Genomic DNA, 16,278 nt, shown 5'->3' with positions numbered 1-16,278 from the left:
GTGGACATGGCCTGCTAGTCACTGAATCCCCTTATCAGCCCTTTTAGGGAGATCCTCTTGTTCTTCCTCAGTCCAACATCCCGTGTGTGTTTCACCCTCCCTCTGCTACGCCTGACTGAGCAGGCTGAGGTAAAGCACAGAGGCAGACACACCATGTTTAAATTAACATTGCAGTCAGGCTTTAACTGATACTCTTCATGGAAATAGCATGGGGAAAAAGAACTGTTCTGCTAACTAGGCCTTGCGGGAGATGTCTTCCCGCTTGGAACATACTTTTCAAGTCGTCCTCGTTGAGTCACCACTGTCTGTGCGACAGTATAAATAGAACAAACATATAAGCGGGGTTCCTAGTGCGTTGTGGCCTATTTGCAGAGTGGCAGATCTTGAAGCGGCGCTCCAAAATCCAGCATGTAAAATGGCCTACGGGCCTCGTTGCCAGATAAAATACTTTTATTTAGGTTTTATTCATTCACAATCTGTTTACAGTGCCCGTATTCTGAATCGCTTTGTTAAATGTCATCATGAAGATTACTTAAATTATTTGTGTAATTTCTATTGTTTTAGCGGCATATTATTACATTACATTTAGTCATTTAGCAGATGCTCTTATCCAGAGCGACTTACAGTAAGTACAGGGACATTCCCCCCGAGGCAAGTAGGGTGAAGTGCCTTGCCCAAGGACACAATGTCATTTGGCATGGCGGGGAATTGATCCGGGAACCTTCTGATTACTAGCCCGACTCCCTCACCGATCAGCCATCTGACTCCCTATTATATTATATTCTAAACATTGACACAGTGATATTCATCCAGTGCAAGTATTTCCCACCACTCCACAATTATTATCCTTTACTGCTAATCTGCATCTCCATAATTGTAAATTATATCAAATCTGTATTGTTTGAAAAAAATATGTACATACATGTGTAGTTCTTTCTCGATCTAATCTGTTGACAAATGGTTGACCAGGTGACCTATAGGATGTGTGATTCTAACTTCAGTCTTCCCCCAACAGATCTGTTCCAAAAAGCCATCATCCAGAGTGGCACAGCTTTGTCCAGCTGGGCTGTCAACTACCAGCCTGCCAAATACACGCGGGCGCTGGCAGAAAGGGTGGGCTGCAACATGCTGGACACAATCGACCTGGTGGAATGCCTGCAGAACAAGAACTACAAAGAGCTCATAGAGCAATACATCAGCCCAGCTAAATACCACATCGCCTTCGGGCCTGTCATCGACGGCGACGTCATTCCCGACGACCCCCAGATCCTGATGGAGCAGGGTGAGTTCCTCAACTATGACATCATGCTGGGCGTCAACCAGGGCGAGGGCTTCAAGTTCGTGGACGGCATCGTGGACAGCGAGGACGGCGTGTCTGCCAACGACTTTGACTTTGCCGTGTCCGACTTTGTGGACCATCTGTACGGCTACCCGGAGGGCAAGGACACCCTACGGGAGACCATCAAGTTCATGTACACGGACTGGGCTGACAAGGAGAATCCCGAGACCCGGAGGAAGACCCTGGTGGCTCTTTTCACTGACCATCAGTGGGTGGCACCGGCAGTGGCCACAGCTGACCTTCACGCCCAGTACGGCTCGCCCACCTACTTCTACGCCTTCTACCACCATTGCCAGAGTGACATGAAGCCCAGCTGGGCTGACTCGGCCCACGGAGACGAGGTGCCCTACGTGTTCGGGGTCCCCATGATTGGCCCCACTGACCTCTTCAACTGCAACTTCTCCAAGAACGATGTGATGCTGAGTGCTGTGGTTATGACTTACTGGACCAATTTTGCCAAGACAGGGTAGGTTTACCTCTTGACTACTAATGTGTGGCCACTGTTTGTCTAATTGCCCTGAAATAAAATGATGAAAACATATTTAATACATGTTCATATCCAACATGAGTCTTGTACTGGACATTCTCTATTAATGTATCCCTTGAAGCTTCCGAAAATCCAATATAGTTAATGAAGTAAACCAAGGACTTGGAGAGGTGCTGTGTGGGCGCCAAAAAATCTTTACAAAATTCTATTGGTCCTGGGTAGGACATATTATGAAAATACTTTCTCAGTTTTGGTATTTCAGTCACATCTTTTGTTTCATGTGCTGCTGTGATTAGGTATCTGCATGTTTGTGATCAAGTCAAACTGAAAATTCACTTAAAGGTGAATAAATAAAGTGTTGATCTGCTTCATAGGCTGTGGCTTTCGCTCCCTGGCTCCCCTGTTGGCATGCATCCCATTGATGGCAGTTCAGCAGGGGATAGATTGGCTGCCTTATCGACGTGTTTGGATACTCTATTCTCTGAGTGCTTTTTGCTTTCCCGGAGTGCTTCAAACACAGCAACCGGCAAAAGCAAATGTATTTTTTGGAGAGTGTCCGTCTTGGAAAAGAGACTCTCTTACGGTAACCCTCCAAAACACTCCCATTGTTATCCTTGACACCACATGGAAGGTTTTCTAAAACAGAGCCAAAATGCATATTGAGGATACAGCGCATCACAGCACATCATCAAATTCCCATAACTGTACAGTGAAGCACAATAAGTTAAAAGAAAGGAAGAGCATGAAATAATAGGTGGTTCTGTGGACTTTCTTTGTGTGTGTGTGAGTGTGTGTGTGTATGTGTGTGTGAGTGCGTGTGTGCGTGTGTCTGTCTGTGTTATGTCTGTGTGTACGTACAGGATGTCTGCGTCCACAGAGAGGACCACAGTGCAGTGTGTAAAAGAAGATGTTTTGACAGTCATCTGCAAAGCAGCTTTGTGTCAGGCAGGAAGAGATAGCCGTGAATACATTTGTGAGCATCTGAGCTCGGCTCGCATATGCGCCACCCCCTCTGGCGATAAGCAGAGCTGGGTAGGCTGGGGTATATTTATAACTGTGACTTTCATAAACCTGTAATTCTCAGAAAGGTGTGCCACCTTCTTTAGCAGTGTATCTACCACTGGGATCAGGAGCTTGGAGAAAGCTGATAGTTTTACCACAGTATGGTATTATTCTCTCCTCCAATTCTCATGAGACGCCAGAAATGTATTTATCAGCTCAATGAGCATGGAGGCCTGGAGCGTTGTCGTTATGACAAGTATCTGGTGACAGAAGAAAAAACATATTGTTCAAACATATGTTTCTGCAAGGCATACGGCCCCAAGTTAAACTGTACGGTGTCCCAACATATTACTGTACCATATGCATGTACAGTATGGCATGCACATATTATGCAACATATGACTACAGAATGTTCTCTTAGGATAGAGGGATCAAATTGCTTTAAATTGAGGTAGAACTAAAATATTTCCTAGCGGGAAAATAAAGTAAAAGTTAAATTCATAAAAAACGGAAGACGTTCTTTTTAAAAATCTTACTAAAGGATTTTCCATGCATCCTCACACTTTCCATGGTATTCATAAATGGAACAGGGTTGGAATCAGTTCAGGTATGAACAAGGGAAAAAATATGGTCCTTTTTGGAGGGTTGACACACATTACTTTTCCTTGAATAAGGAAGTATGAAATTGTACGTAATTGGATCACAGGCGGCATATTTGATGCAATCATCCCTATTTACAAATGAATTACTTTAGATTCTTTGATCTTCTATGATTCCACATGGATTGTGGAGTGACAATCTTCACCGGTATCCCATCAGCAGGATATACTGTTATGCAGGATTAAGCACTGAACTACCATCTACTCCCCTAGGATTCACTGTTCGGCACCTCTCCCCTCCTGCTTCCATGATGGACAGAGCCACGATAAAACAGCCTTAACACGTCTGCTTACCACAGCTGGGGAGAGGCTGCGTTTCTCACGAGGGGTGGGGGGGGGGCTGCGTGTCCTCTGGTGCACCCTGGGAGCAGGCCATGACTCACGATGAGTCTCCTCCCATTCAGCATTCAGCAGTCAGCCGGAGATTCCCCTCCTCGCAGTCCTCAGTGTCAGCTACAAGGTTGCAGTCTTGACTTTACTTACATAGTCCTAGAAAGTTAATGAAATCACTGCCAGTGTCACTGGAGAGAGCCGAGTTGTTTCTAACACTAGGCAACAATACAATACTGTGTCTCTGAAGCTTCCAATGATGAACAGTGAACTGTGTTACAGTGAATCTCAAAAGGGATGGTGCAATGAGAGGACATTTTGTTCTCTTGCACATTTCCCTATGAATCAGTTGATAACATGACATTGAAGTGAGGATAGGAAAATGCATTAGCTTCATTGAACCATGAAGCTATCATCATCCAACACCATGAATTGTCACTGAAAACCTGAGTCTCATGGGGAATTTTATATTTTCATTTATGACTTCTGCTTAAAATAATTCTTTGTTTTCTATTCCACTGAATTTGCACAATTCTTGATTTCCTTTCAATTTAATGTTTAGTTTCAAGGCTTTTCAAGTCAGACTTTTTTGTCTGAAGTTATCTACAATAGTTTCATCATTACTTCTCTTATCTCTCTCTCTTATCTCTTCAGTGATCCCAATCAGCCGGTGCCTCAGGACACTAAGTTCATCCATACAAAGCCCAACCGTTTTGAGGAGGTGGCTTGGTCCAAGTATAACCCAAAGGATCAGCTGTATCTGCACATTGGCCTCAAACCCCGGGTCAGGGACCACTACCGCGCCACCAAAGTGGCCTTCTGGCTGGAGCTGGTGCCTCACCTACACAACATTAACGAGTTATTCCAATATGTTTCCACTACGACCAAGATCCCCCCGCAGGACACCACTCCTTTCCCCTACACAAAGCGTTTCCCTGGGAAGACCTGGCCATCAACCACACGCCACCCCGGGGTCCCGCCCGCTAACACCAAACAGACCACTGACCAGCGCAAGGGCGGTGACCTGACGGACGAGTCGGCGGTGGTGATAGAAACCAAACGGGACTACTCGACGGAGCTGAGCGTCACCATCGCTGTGGGCGCCTCCCTCCTCTTCCTCAACATCCTGGCTTTTGCAGCCCTCTACTACAAGAAGGACAAGCGGAGGCACGAGTCCAACCGGCGAGGACCCAGCCCGCAGCGCAACTCCACCCCGGCCATCGCGGCGGCCAACGCCAACGACATCGCCCACCTGCAGAACGAGGAGCTGATGTCCCTGCAGATGAAGCAGCAGCAGCTGGAGCACGAGCACCACCACGAGTGCGAGTCCCTCCAGACCCAGGACACGCTCCGCCTGACCTGCCCCCCTGACTACACGCTCACCCTGCGACGGTCGCCCGACGACATCCCTCTCATGACCCCCAGTACCATCACTATGATCCCCAACTCCCTGGCTGGTATGCAGCCTCTGCACAACTTCAACACCTTTGGCGGAAGTCAGAACAGTACCAACCTGCCCCATGGGCACTCCACCACCAGGGTATAGCTCCACCAGGCAAGTGTGACAGTTGCCAGCTTCTCCATCTTGGGGGCTTGGTGGTGTCTGTCTGCAATCGCTAAACATGTCGGACACAACCTAGGAGTTTAAGAGAAGGGCGTTTCGCACAGACTCATCTCAGTGGATGAGATGTTATTTTGCTACCATGCCTTCTTGAAGAGTATATCAGAAACCCAATATGAACAACTGACATGTTAAAAGTGAATGTTACTATTGAAAATACTGTATTTGGAGCTAAGCTTGAGGAAGGATTGTGGAGAGTTTTACCAAAAGAATGGCACCTGAAGACAAGTGATAACTTGCTTTAGAATGCTTGAAGAGACTATTCAAACGATAGGGTTTTCAGTGATGACAAGGAACTCTTTTTGGAAGATTTTTGTGCCATAAAATACTGTACATCATAGGAAAACATCATACAATACAATAGAGAAAGACCAACATGCATTGGTGAAGTAAAACTATCACTGAGTATAATGACATGGGCACAGAATTTCAAACTCCCCAGCCTGAAATGTATTTATGAAAACTTTGTAAAAACAAAATGGTATATAGTTGTGAGTAAAACAAAAAGAAAAAAAGAATAGAGCTTCTATTGTTGTTTTAATTTGAAATATGGCTATATTTCAAGCTTGTGATTTCTGTTAAAGTGTGTAAATATACAGTTTCAATCACATGTTCCTTTTCAATTAAACTTGTGTTTCATTGTTTTCACAACAGAAAAAATGCGAACATCCCTTTTTTTTAAGAACATTTGTGTCTTGACCGTCATTCTATAATGTCTTGTGTGTTCCTTTGTGTTCATTTTTGAGGCATTGCATGTCCGAGTACAACTTTATAATCTCCACGTTCAGACATTGTCTGAAGGTGATGGTTTATCATGTGGGTTCATTTCCATCACCTACTTCATCCTGTTTTGCTTCTAATCATTTTTTGTAGGCTATTTTATGTCTAGCAATCTCAACACTGCCTGAGCTTCAAATGTGACCAGCAATGTATTATTTAGAGTAAAAGGCAGTGGATTTTGGTATCAATATTAGTTGGATATGTTTGTAAAGAATATATGTTAGATATTTCAAATTGTCATTTGCTAGCAATATGTTAAGTATTGTGCAAGGCTTGTGATATTTTGGGTTACAACGCAAGTGAATGAGTGTAAATAATAATAATAATGATAATGATATTAATAATTATAATAAGTACAGTGAAAAGTAACCATTAACCCAGATTATTTCAGTTCTGCATCCTATTACCGAAAAACAAAACAAAGCAAAACAAAGCAAGTATATATATAAAAAAAGATTTATAAAGCTACATTTGTAAATTCTATGATATCCTTGCCTTTGGTTCTTCTCCTATCATGATATACCAAGGGTTTTAATGTAGGATTTGAAATTCTTTAGTTTGTCTTAAATTGTTTGCGGTTTTGCCTTAAGTGATAGATGATATTTCTGGCTGGACACCTGTATAAAGATTTTCTGCAGCATTTTTAATAAAAAATCACAGTATTTTCTAAAAGGTTTTGTGTTCCAGTGTGTGGCGTTATACTGTATGTGGTCTATGACGCAGATATACAACAGATCATACATGTTTTACACAGATGGGATGAAAAAAAAAAACACAAACGATCTAAAAAAGCTGTGCCTGAAAAATTTAAACAATGGAAATCTTACACTAGACTAAGAAAGTTAGATTGCATTTCAAAATGTGTATAGAAAGATAAACAAAACCAGATGATGCTAATAAGCTTCATAAATTGTTGAGGTGCTCAGGAAATGAAAAATAGAGAAATGAAAAGCCCCAATGCACTGCTGCATTGGTTAGATGGCCTCTAGTGTCATTTGCATACAGGGTTGTGACACTGCATATTGCGTAAAATTGCTTTACAATGCTATCTTCCTCCTAACCACTGTTCAATCTGTTGATCCTTTTTCAAACAACCAAAGCAAATTAGTTTTTGACTTAAAACTGAAGTGACAGCAGGGGGAGATTGAAATCTTTAACAGTTATTTGCAGTTACTGAGGCACAGTAGATGTCTCTATACAATGTCTGACGTTGAACTTTGGCAAAAACCTGACAAAGGGTATTGCTGCCATTGTAAAATGTTTCATTTTTTGTTCAATGCTTCAGCCAAATGATTGTTTTATCCACGCACATTTGATCAGCGAGTCTTAAATATTGAAGGATTCCTGACATCTCAAAGCAAACAAAGCAGTGTGAGCATGTCTCTGGCAGTCTCTCTAATTGGCATGTTGTTTATGCTTGGGGTAATCGGGTTGGGGGGTGGGGGGGGGGACACTGCTTGAATACTCAAGACCGACTGGAAGTTAATTAAGCTGGCGAAAGCATTCCATCACTCACCCGGGTCCCTGGACTGTCATTCACGTGTGCCACTCTCCAGGCAGCCATTACCTTGGCGTATTGATCACTGCGTTGACAAGTTGGCCAACCAAATAAGAGCAGGCAGGAATGAGTGAGGATGATGGGGTTGGATGGCTACCCAGGGAAGGACACACAAAGCCCATTGTGACCCCCTCCCACTTTTACCATCCTCCTTATTGCCAGTCCTGTCTTTTTATTTTTTTTCAAAACATGAATTAAGATGCAGGTAAATACCTCTGCATCCAACTCAGTTGATTGCATTCCCTCCCTTGGTAGCAAGACCTTAATAGATAGAATATAAAATCTACTGAGCCAATATATATGCTGAACAGTTAAGTGGAGAGGAACGCTCAACAGCAAAACTGCCAAGGTAATGATAATGGCCTTGAGAAATCTTTTTACATTTTCTATAGGATAATGTCCTCCTTCGAATCTTGGTCTTGGTAATACTTTTCTCCTTGAATATGTGAAGTGGCACTAGGACCTTGGAGCATTCACTATATTTTATGTAAATGGTTGACTCAAGTTTATGGTGAAATCTACAGAGATCAGCGTGTTTGTGCCATGTTAGTTTCTCGGTTTTAACATCAGAGTGTCTATCACAACAAACAGAAGGTGTGTGTTTGTGTGTGTGTGTGTGTTTATATGTGTGTCTGTGTCAGTCAGAGAAAGAGAGTGCGTTTTTCATCTCTTCTTTCTCATATACATACAGTATGTGTATCTTTCAATTTCTTTAAGATGATCTGTAGATGCTGGCTCTCTTTCTAAGCGACTGAAATACACAGCCGCAGTAGGTACAGTGTACCTTGCACTATCAAGATGACAACATTACATTTCAGGAGTTTCCAAATACTGCATCCAGTCAGTGTCCTGTAATGTATGCCTTGACTTTCTGGGTAGAAGGGAATGGGGTTATCAGCCCCCTGCTCCAGCACAGGAAAATGGCTGCCCAGCTGGACCACTGTGAGTCTGAAATGGACTAATGTGGTAAGCTCTCAGCATCTGGGAAGGCAGCTGTGAAACTCTAATGGGCTCGTTTCTCTTACTTTCCTATGGATTCACCACAAAAACAGTCTAATAAAAGTCCATTAGATGCATATATGCCATAGCAAATGTGAGAGGATGTGAATGGCCCCCGAAATGTACAGGAACAAAAAAACTAAAAAAATTACGTCGCAGGGTTGGAGAGGAGGGTGGGGTGGGGGGGGTTGAAAGTAATTATGTCATTGGAAGTGGCTGCCTGACTGCAGAACAGATGTACGGCCATCTTGCGTGCTAAGCTTTTTCACCATGGATCCCTTCCAACCATTCTCCCCTAGCTGATGGTGACATGTGGGAATCAGTGCAGCATGAGTGCATGATCATTGTTAGGATTTCACTTCTCAATAGTTGTCTTATGGTCAGAGGAACAGTACATGTCTGCTCCTGAGTACTCTGTTGTCTACATGATGATTTGCTATTTGTTTAACGATTCATCTTCAGTACCTTGTAAGTCCATTCAAAGTCAAGGTTAATCTATTGCTTCCTTTTATTTCTTTTTTATTTTGTGTTTGTTCACATGCATAGAGAACCACTGCAGACATTTCAAACATGTCCAAATCAGATTTAAAATCAATCAATTGTACTCGTGTGCTATGACATTTTCATTAGCAAGGAGGGTGATATATAGGACAAAGAGGTCATCAGAGATTATTTTTGCTCTATCACTTTTCCACGGAGGGCTAAAATGACGCCTATGATTTATGGTGGATCTCAGGATGACAAGAGCACAGAGAGCAACTTTCTTCTGGCCTAGCAGATGCAACAGAAATTGGGTTACACACAAAATGCAAAGGGGTCTGTCTCAGGCTAACAAATTCAATCATTCATCCTCTCCCTCGAGGTCATTTTAATAAAACGGGATGACAGGGATCTCTTCCCAAACAAAACACAATCTCTCTCTGCCTCCATTTGAGTTCCGAAACTGTGGTTGGTATGTGCCTATGGGTGTTCCATGGGAGACTGTGTATATTAAATGTTTAATTCAAGACAGCCATTTCCTCTCAGCTTGATTTTTTTTATTACTATGTTAAAGAGAATAATAAACCATCTCCATAGGGTTGCACTGCTTTTCATGATTACAACTTCTTCTTTACGATTGCACTTGTCTGTTCTGTTAAATGAAGGAAGAGTAGAAAAAGAGCTAATTCTAGGCAGTCAGCTTTGATATGTCTCTGGCCTATACTTGGACCAAACATTATTACCCAGGCACACAGTGAGGCAGTCCAGCTCTTGGTCCCCGGTCTACAGTGATCAGCCTGAGGAAGACAGGTATATTAGCCAGGAACTAGCTTTAGCCCTCCAAGGGTCTTTCAACTCCCCTGCACTTTAATATCATGGCAATGTGTATATTTCTCTAATTCAGGTTTTAGTATCATGAGACAGAATTTTCACATTAACTCAGCATCAAGACTGGTATTTTAAAAACATATCTTGGACCCATTATGCTACAGTATGTGAGGTAAGTGCAGTACAGTACAGCACTGTTATGCTGGAGGAGGATATACAGGAAATATCCAACAAAAAACCATAGGGATTGAGCTTGAAATCCATGAGAAATCTCTATGGGTTATGGCTGTGATGCTGATTGTTTCACACTGCATTTGCCAATACACCACAATCTGATAACCTCTCCTGTCAGTGGCTTGCTTCAATTTGCAAGATCAGAAATTCATAATCACCTGTCGTGAGCTCTTTATAGAATACTCAGCTGACACAGAAGTGTAGGATTTGTGTGGAAACTTCTCTTCCTCAAACAAACCAGGAGGAAAATAATTGTTTTAAGAGTAAATTATCCTTAGGTAAATTAAGCTTTTGATGGGATTTTAAATCATCCTGTCCTGGTAAAGTAGCCCTGTTGACATCTTGAAAGCCAACATATTTCTTTCACACCAGGGGAATCACATCTTGGTAAACTAAGTATGCCTACTGTAGCACCAAAAAAAAGAAAAAAGTTTTAAAGCTGAGCTAAATCCTTTATGTATTTAGAATCTAATAACACAAACTACTGTAATTGTATTGTGTCTGAGTCAAGTTAATTTAATTTAATTAATAAGATAAAGGTTTAAAGGTTTTTGCCACTACAGTACTGTTTGCGGAGGCGCTAGATTACTTGCTCACAATACTTTCAAACCACAAGAAAAGGGGAGATTAATCTCTTTTCCTTTTCATTACCAAAGAAGGGTCTTTACAATAGTTTTATGAGTACATAAAAACCTTGCAAGGACATTATCATCTTGAACCCCTCTTACAGAGGCGTTGTGCAGATCCCGGACCAGTGAGGAGCATGTTAATGGGGTCAGCCGTAATTATCATGGCAACAATGTAGCTCCCTGCCCCTTCCGTGACTCCTGATAAAACTGGAAGAGAAAGCAATCTGCCTAGAAATTCGAAAAAGGAGAAGAACATCACTGATTTTCACCTGAGGCCTCTTTTCTTTTCTTTTAAAATGGACAACATTAAAATGCCGGCTGCCAGCCTCCGACCGGATGCCGGGGGATCTAATCAGGGGAACGTAAAGACCTTAAATGAGAGTGTGCTCATCTGTCAAGCGTTGGGAAGAGGCTGCACTGTGACAGCTGGAGGAGATTGCATTGATTTTCAGTTCACCACCTCCTCTACGTGGTTAATGTACACAGAGGCACTGTATTATGCATTAGGAAACACACCCTGTCAACAAGGTGCAAGACGACAGATGTCAGGCATCAACAGGTTGCACAGAAATAGAATACACTTAACTAACAGGAATGGATACAGGGAGATAAATGATGAGAATCAAATCACAGAATATTCTTTACACTTAAAAGTAAATGAGTAGGCTATTGAACGTGTGCTTATCTTCACACGGGAAGCCTGTGTGTGTCTGTTACATACTGTACATTTTGTGGCTTTCATCCACACTATATTTTTGGTTGCTCTCCATATTTCATTTTTTTCCGATTTACCCATGTGGATGGAATCATGTTATGACATGTAAGGGCGCTTTGTGGAATCCTAGATGTGGCCTTATCTTATGCAGCAATATATACAAAACCCCAAGTGTATAGAAATCTTAGTGATGAGAAACCAATCCGGCTTTGTCCTTCGTGTTTATTCCTCCATTTCTTTTTGCAAACAAGCCCATTGAGGAGTGGTGCTACAGAATAAACAACTGCAAATCCATCTGATGTCCTAGGGCTGCTTCAAGAGCGGCTGCAGGTCCTTTAAACACGAGACACACCACAGCTCAGCAGCAAGAAAGCTGTGTTGCAATAGCAACCTGTCATCTGCAATCAAGACATCTTGTCCATGCAGCTCCATCGTCATGTACTTGCGCTGTAGCCTATTGCCCGGCAACATTCCTCTGAACCAAGATCAACTGATCGCTAGAAAAGAACGTATGACGGCTACTTCATACACTATAGAAGAACACAGCATGCCACACCACATCTGCAGCCTTCATTTGCTGTGAAACGTAACATTGTAGCTCGTTTTCCAGAGGCAATCTTTCTTTCTCTTCTATTTTTGTGGGATTTAGCTACTTTTATGCCGACACCATCATACAAAAAGTCAATATGTTGGATTCATTCCTTCTAGCACTGAGTAAGAGTTTTAATCCCATTTCTGGTCTCATCTCAAACATTATTAACAGGAAGCAACAATGTTTACCGCTACAACAGCTATCTGGAACGTGATAAAGCAATTGGTCTTTTTGGCTGTCAGGTTTTGAAAGGATTGGCTGGGAGGACAAAGGACAATTGGCTGTTGATTCCTCATGCTCAACAGTGAGTTGAGACTACCTTGGACAATTCACAGAGAAGGAAAAAAAACGAACTGCAAAGCAGCACAGAGGGGGTCCAAGGTACACTAATGAACCATTTGGAGCATGTGTTAATTGCTACAGAGTGGCACAATGTGTGTCCTAATCAACAGCTCACTTGCCAGAACACTCAAGCCAACAGATAGATAAACCACATTTAAAGTCCTTTTTAGCTTTTGGTATTTGTTAGAAATGTGAAGTCTGACCAAAGCACTGATTCAGATTAAACAGAAATGTATTGTAGACTCCACTAGATTATGCCTCACGCACAATGACCAGCAAAACATCTTCATCCTGTGAAATTCTGGTCACAACTTGGATTGTTTTGGCACATGTCAACAAAGGCAGGGAGAAACACCTTTGAATCAATCTTGAGCACACAGACTATTATCATGGATGACACGAAGGAGATCTCTGGATTGACTTGGTGAGGTTGCAGCTTCAGCCACACTTGCCAGGTTTTCCTGTGAGTAAGAGCTCCCAGAGGCCCCTGACGATCCTCAAGGGTGCAGAAGGAGCAGACAGGCGACCTGTCAGAGCCCTCCTGGCTGGACGTACTGACACTACCTTCCTAGAAGTGAGCATGTTCATAGAGATGATTGTGTCTGGAGACGCCCAGGACATGCAAATTCTCCCCGGTTGACTCAGTGGGGGGGCAAAACAACTCCTTTTTTTACGACTGGGTAAAAGGGCTCAAGGCTCATTGGAAGGAGTAATAGTGAGGCTGAAATAATCACTGATTTAAGAGGAAAGATATTGTATGGAAGAAGGGCTTTCAGTGCACACTTACATTGATCATTGCTGAAACTGAAAGGCTGATATAGACATTGCTCTGCTGTTTTTTTTTTACATTTGTTGTTATGAAAGGAATCTGTCCATTGAGAAGTCACTGCAACATATATTTTAATAAAAACTGAATGATTTATACAAACAACACATTAGTGATCGCAAATTAAATTTCTCTGCTGCACCATAATGTGTTTATGCTACAATGCAATAATATACTGAACTAATATCTGACTTAGAAAAACCTTCATTTAGAACTATATTTTCTATTGGTAACATACATTCTAAGTTTAAGCTTGGGATTCACTCCAGCAATCAACTTGATGTAGTATGGGAGGGTCTGAATGTTGCTTCATGCTATAATAGTCGTAAGGTGCATTAGTACATGTTTCCTGCAGCTAACAATGACCTTGATGCTCCATTTACAAAAGAACATGCTTGGTGCATGCATTATGTCCAGAAGGGCACATCAAGAGAGGCAGGGACGCATTCAAAATGCCCTCTGGGGAAACAGAGACACAAGACATGATGATAAAATGACTGGGCCAGAATCAATCAGAATTACATCTCATGTGACATGTCAACAAATACATGCAGGCTTTACACAATTCCAACAGGGAAAGGGGGTATGCCAAACAAAATCTAATTTCCACCAAGAAGAGTAAGTTTACAGTCCCTGCAGGCTTAACATCACAGGAGCATGTGTGCCCATTTAAGCATTTTGTGCATTAATGATGGTGCAGAAATGTGTGTTGTGTGTGTGCTTTTGCATGTACATGTATTGCATACAAATATTTTCCAGTTGCCCATAGACTAAATACACAACTTAATTCTTAATAGATGCCTAAATATCTTTATGTTTATTTAACTGTCCTTCAAGCTTATCAACTCTCCTTCATTGTAGGTTTTGAAGGATTCCATTCTGTTGTAAGAGCATAATCTGAGCAAACAATCTTCTGCAAAGTGTATAGTAAACAGGAAAAAGTGCCAGACCATTGTACATACTAAATATGAACTCAGAAACTGAGCAACCATTTTGATGGTTTCTCATCTGAAAATGATACACATGAGCAACAGCCAACAATATCTAAGAATACTGGGTGTGAGGTCTGCAAGAAAATTTAATTTGATTAATCACAAGAAGAATAATCAATTGTATGTTGCGTCCTCAAATGTACCATATAAATATATTTTAGAAATGTGATGAGCAAGAAATGTTTGTCCGCATGATAAATTTACATAATAGAACATGATTCATTCAATAAAAAAATAGTACATCCACCCAAATCCATTTCAGTATTGACCCATTATGTTGAAACATCCACTTTACAAAGTTTGACGATGTGTAGAAAACGTCATGTTCCAACATTAAATCTGACTCACCATGGAGGTCTCAGTGTTTTGTGGACTTCTACACAGAACACAGTTTTAAATGGCAGTTGATTTATATGTCAAATGGAAATGTCTGTGTCATCTATGACAAATTGAAATTCTGTTGTATAACTGACACTGAAATACTGTGTGGAATTGCAGTGATTTTGTATCCAGTGCCTTGACCCAGTGGTGAAGACCAATCATTTCTAAGATGGACACCTCCCTAACCCTGAACCGTTTTATTAGATGAAACAATAATAATGCAAACATAATTATGGGTCTAAATTGGAGCATATCTGTGTTGCTCTGACATGTTGTACTCACATGCTGCACTCAAACAATGTTTTACTCTTTGCTAAATTTACATTTCTGTCTTTAAAACATGCTCAGTAGACATATCAGTCATATGTTTTTCATTACAACACTCACTGGTGACAAATAAGTTCACATTTGCACAGTCCTGGCCTCAACTTCATTGCAAATCAATCTATTCAGGATATGGTTTAGTGAATTAGAATTTGTCCATTAATTTCAAAGAACAGTTTTCTTGCTTAATGAAAATTGTAAAAGCTATCAAGTGCTGTGAAGAAAAACGATAAAATGAAATATCGAGCTATAGCACCTCTGAGAAGGATGGTCTCAGCACCAAGGGGGTAAAATAATGAATCTATTTCAGATAAAGTTCACACCGACAATTAAAGATGTGGTGGCGCAGATTACTTCAAAGGTCAGATATCAGGACGCTACAGCTGTCACAGGAGACAGGTGAACAGACATTGAACTATCTTACGTGTCTAACATTATCAACTGGATAATGTAATTGTATGGTCATGCAAAGGACCCAGAGTCTTTATAGACAGCTTGGATATCTGTTCAGATATCTGTATGCTGTTTTGTGACCCTTTTTGTGTGTATGTGTGTGTTTGTGTGTATATACGTGCGGGGGGGATTCATGTCTAAATCAACTCAATAAAGTACGAGCATAACACAAAAGGTGTGACTTGGCAGAGTGTACACAACATTGTGTAAAACAACTGTGATTGTTCGGAGTACAGGAAGTTGAGAGTCCTCCATTGACAACCATATGGATTTTGTATTGATGTACCTAATAGACACATTTGGGTGACCACACCCAGAAGGAAATAACTGCTATAGTAGACCAAGGTGACTGATGGGCACCTAAAATGCAAATGTACCACTACTCTGACAAGCCTCTAATGCAAACAAATGAGCTGCCACTGTTGGGGGAGACACGGGGGATGAACGTCGCAGGCAGATGAATAAATCATAATCAATCAATCCGCCAATCAATCATCGATCCATGCAGGTCCCGCCTGGCGAAGCCTCGATGGCTGCTGTTCGCTGTTCAGGGTGCTGTGCGATCTCTGGGAATCATGTCTGTAAACGGCGCTCTGGTAAATGAGTCCCTATGGGACTCCATCAGGGCACGCCATGCATTTACCCAGCAGGCATAACAAGCCTCCAGTCAGACACCTAATTCAGCTGTCCCTCAGCATGGCAACTAA

The 16,278-nt window shown here is 41.8% G+C and overlaps 1 protein-coding gene across 1 annotated transcript in view; it reads left to right on the top strand.

The window, feature by feature from the left end:
- The window catches only part of nlgn4xa (neuroligin 4 X-linked a), a 40,039-nt gene extending 33,194 nt beyond the window's left edge, over window positions 1–6,845 (top strand). Inside the window, exons 5-6 of the mRNA XM_047031584.1 lie at window positions 1,016–1,805; window positions 4,472–6,845. Of these exons, the coding sequence (XP_046887540.1) occupies window positions 1,016–1,805; window positions 4,472–5,363 (1,682 nt within the window). The 3' untranslated portion in view covers window positions 5,364–6,845. The remainder of the gene's footprint in view (window positions 1–1,015; window positions 1,806–4,471) is intronic.
- Window positions 6,846–16,278: the final 9,433 nt, after the last annotated feature.

The sequence above is a fragment of the Hypomesus transpacificus genome, chromosome 12 (genome assembly GCF_021917145.1).
Source record: "Hypomesus transpacificus isolate Combined female chromosome 12, fHypTra1, whole genome shotgun sequence".
Lineage (NCBI taxonomy): Eukaryota > Metazoa > Chordata > Actinopteri > Osmeriformes > Osmeridae > Hypomesus > Hypomesus transpacificus.
Note: the sequence above shows the minus strand (reverse complement) of the source record. Positions and strands in the feature narration are given on the sequence as shown.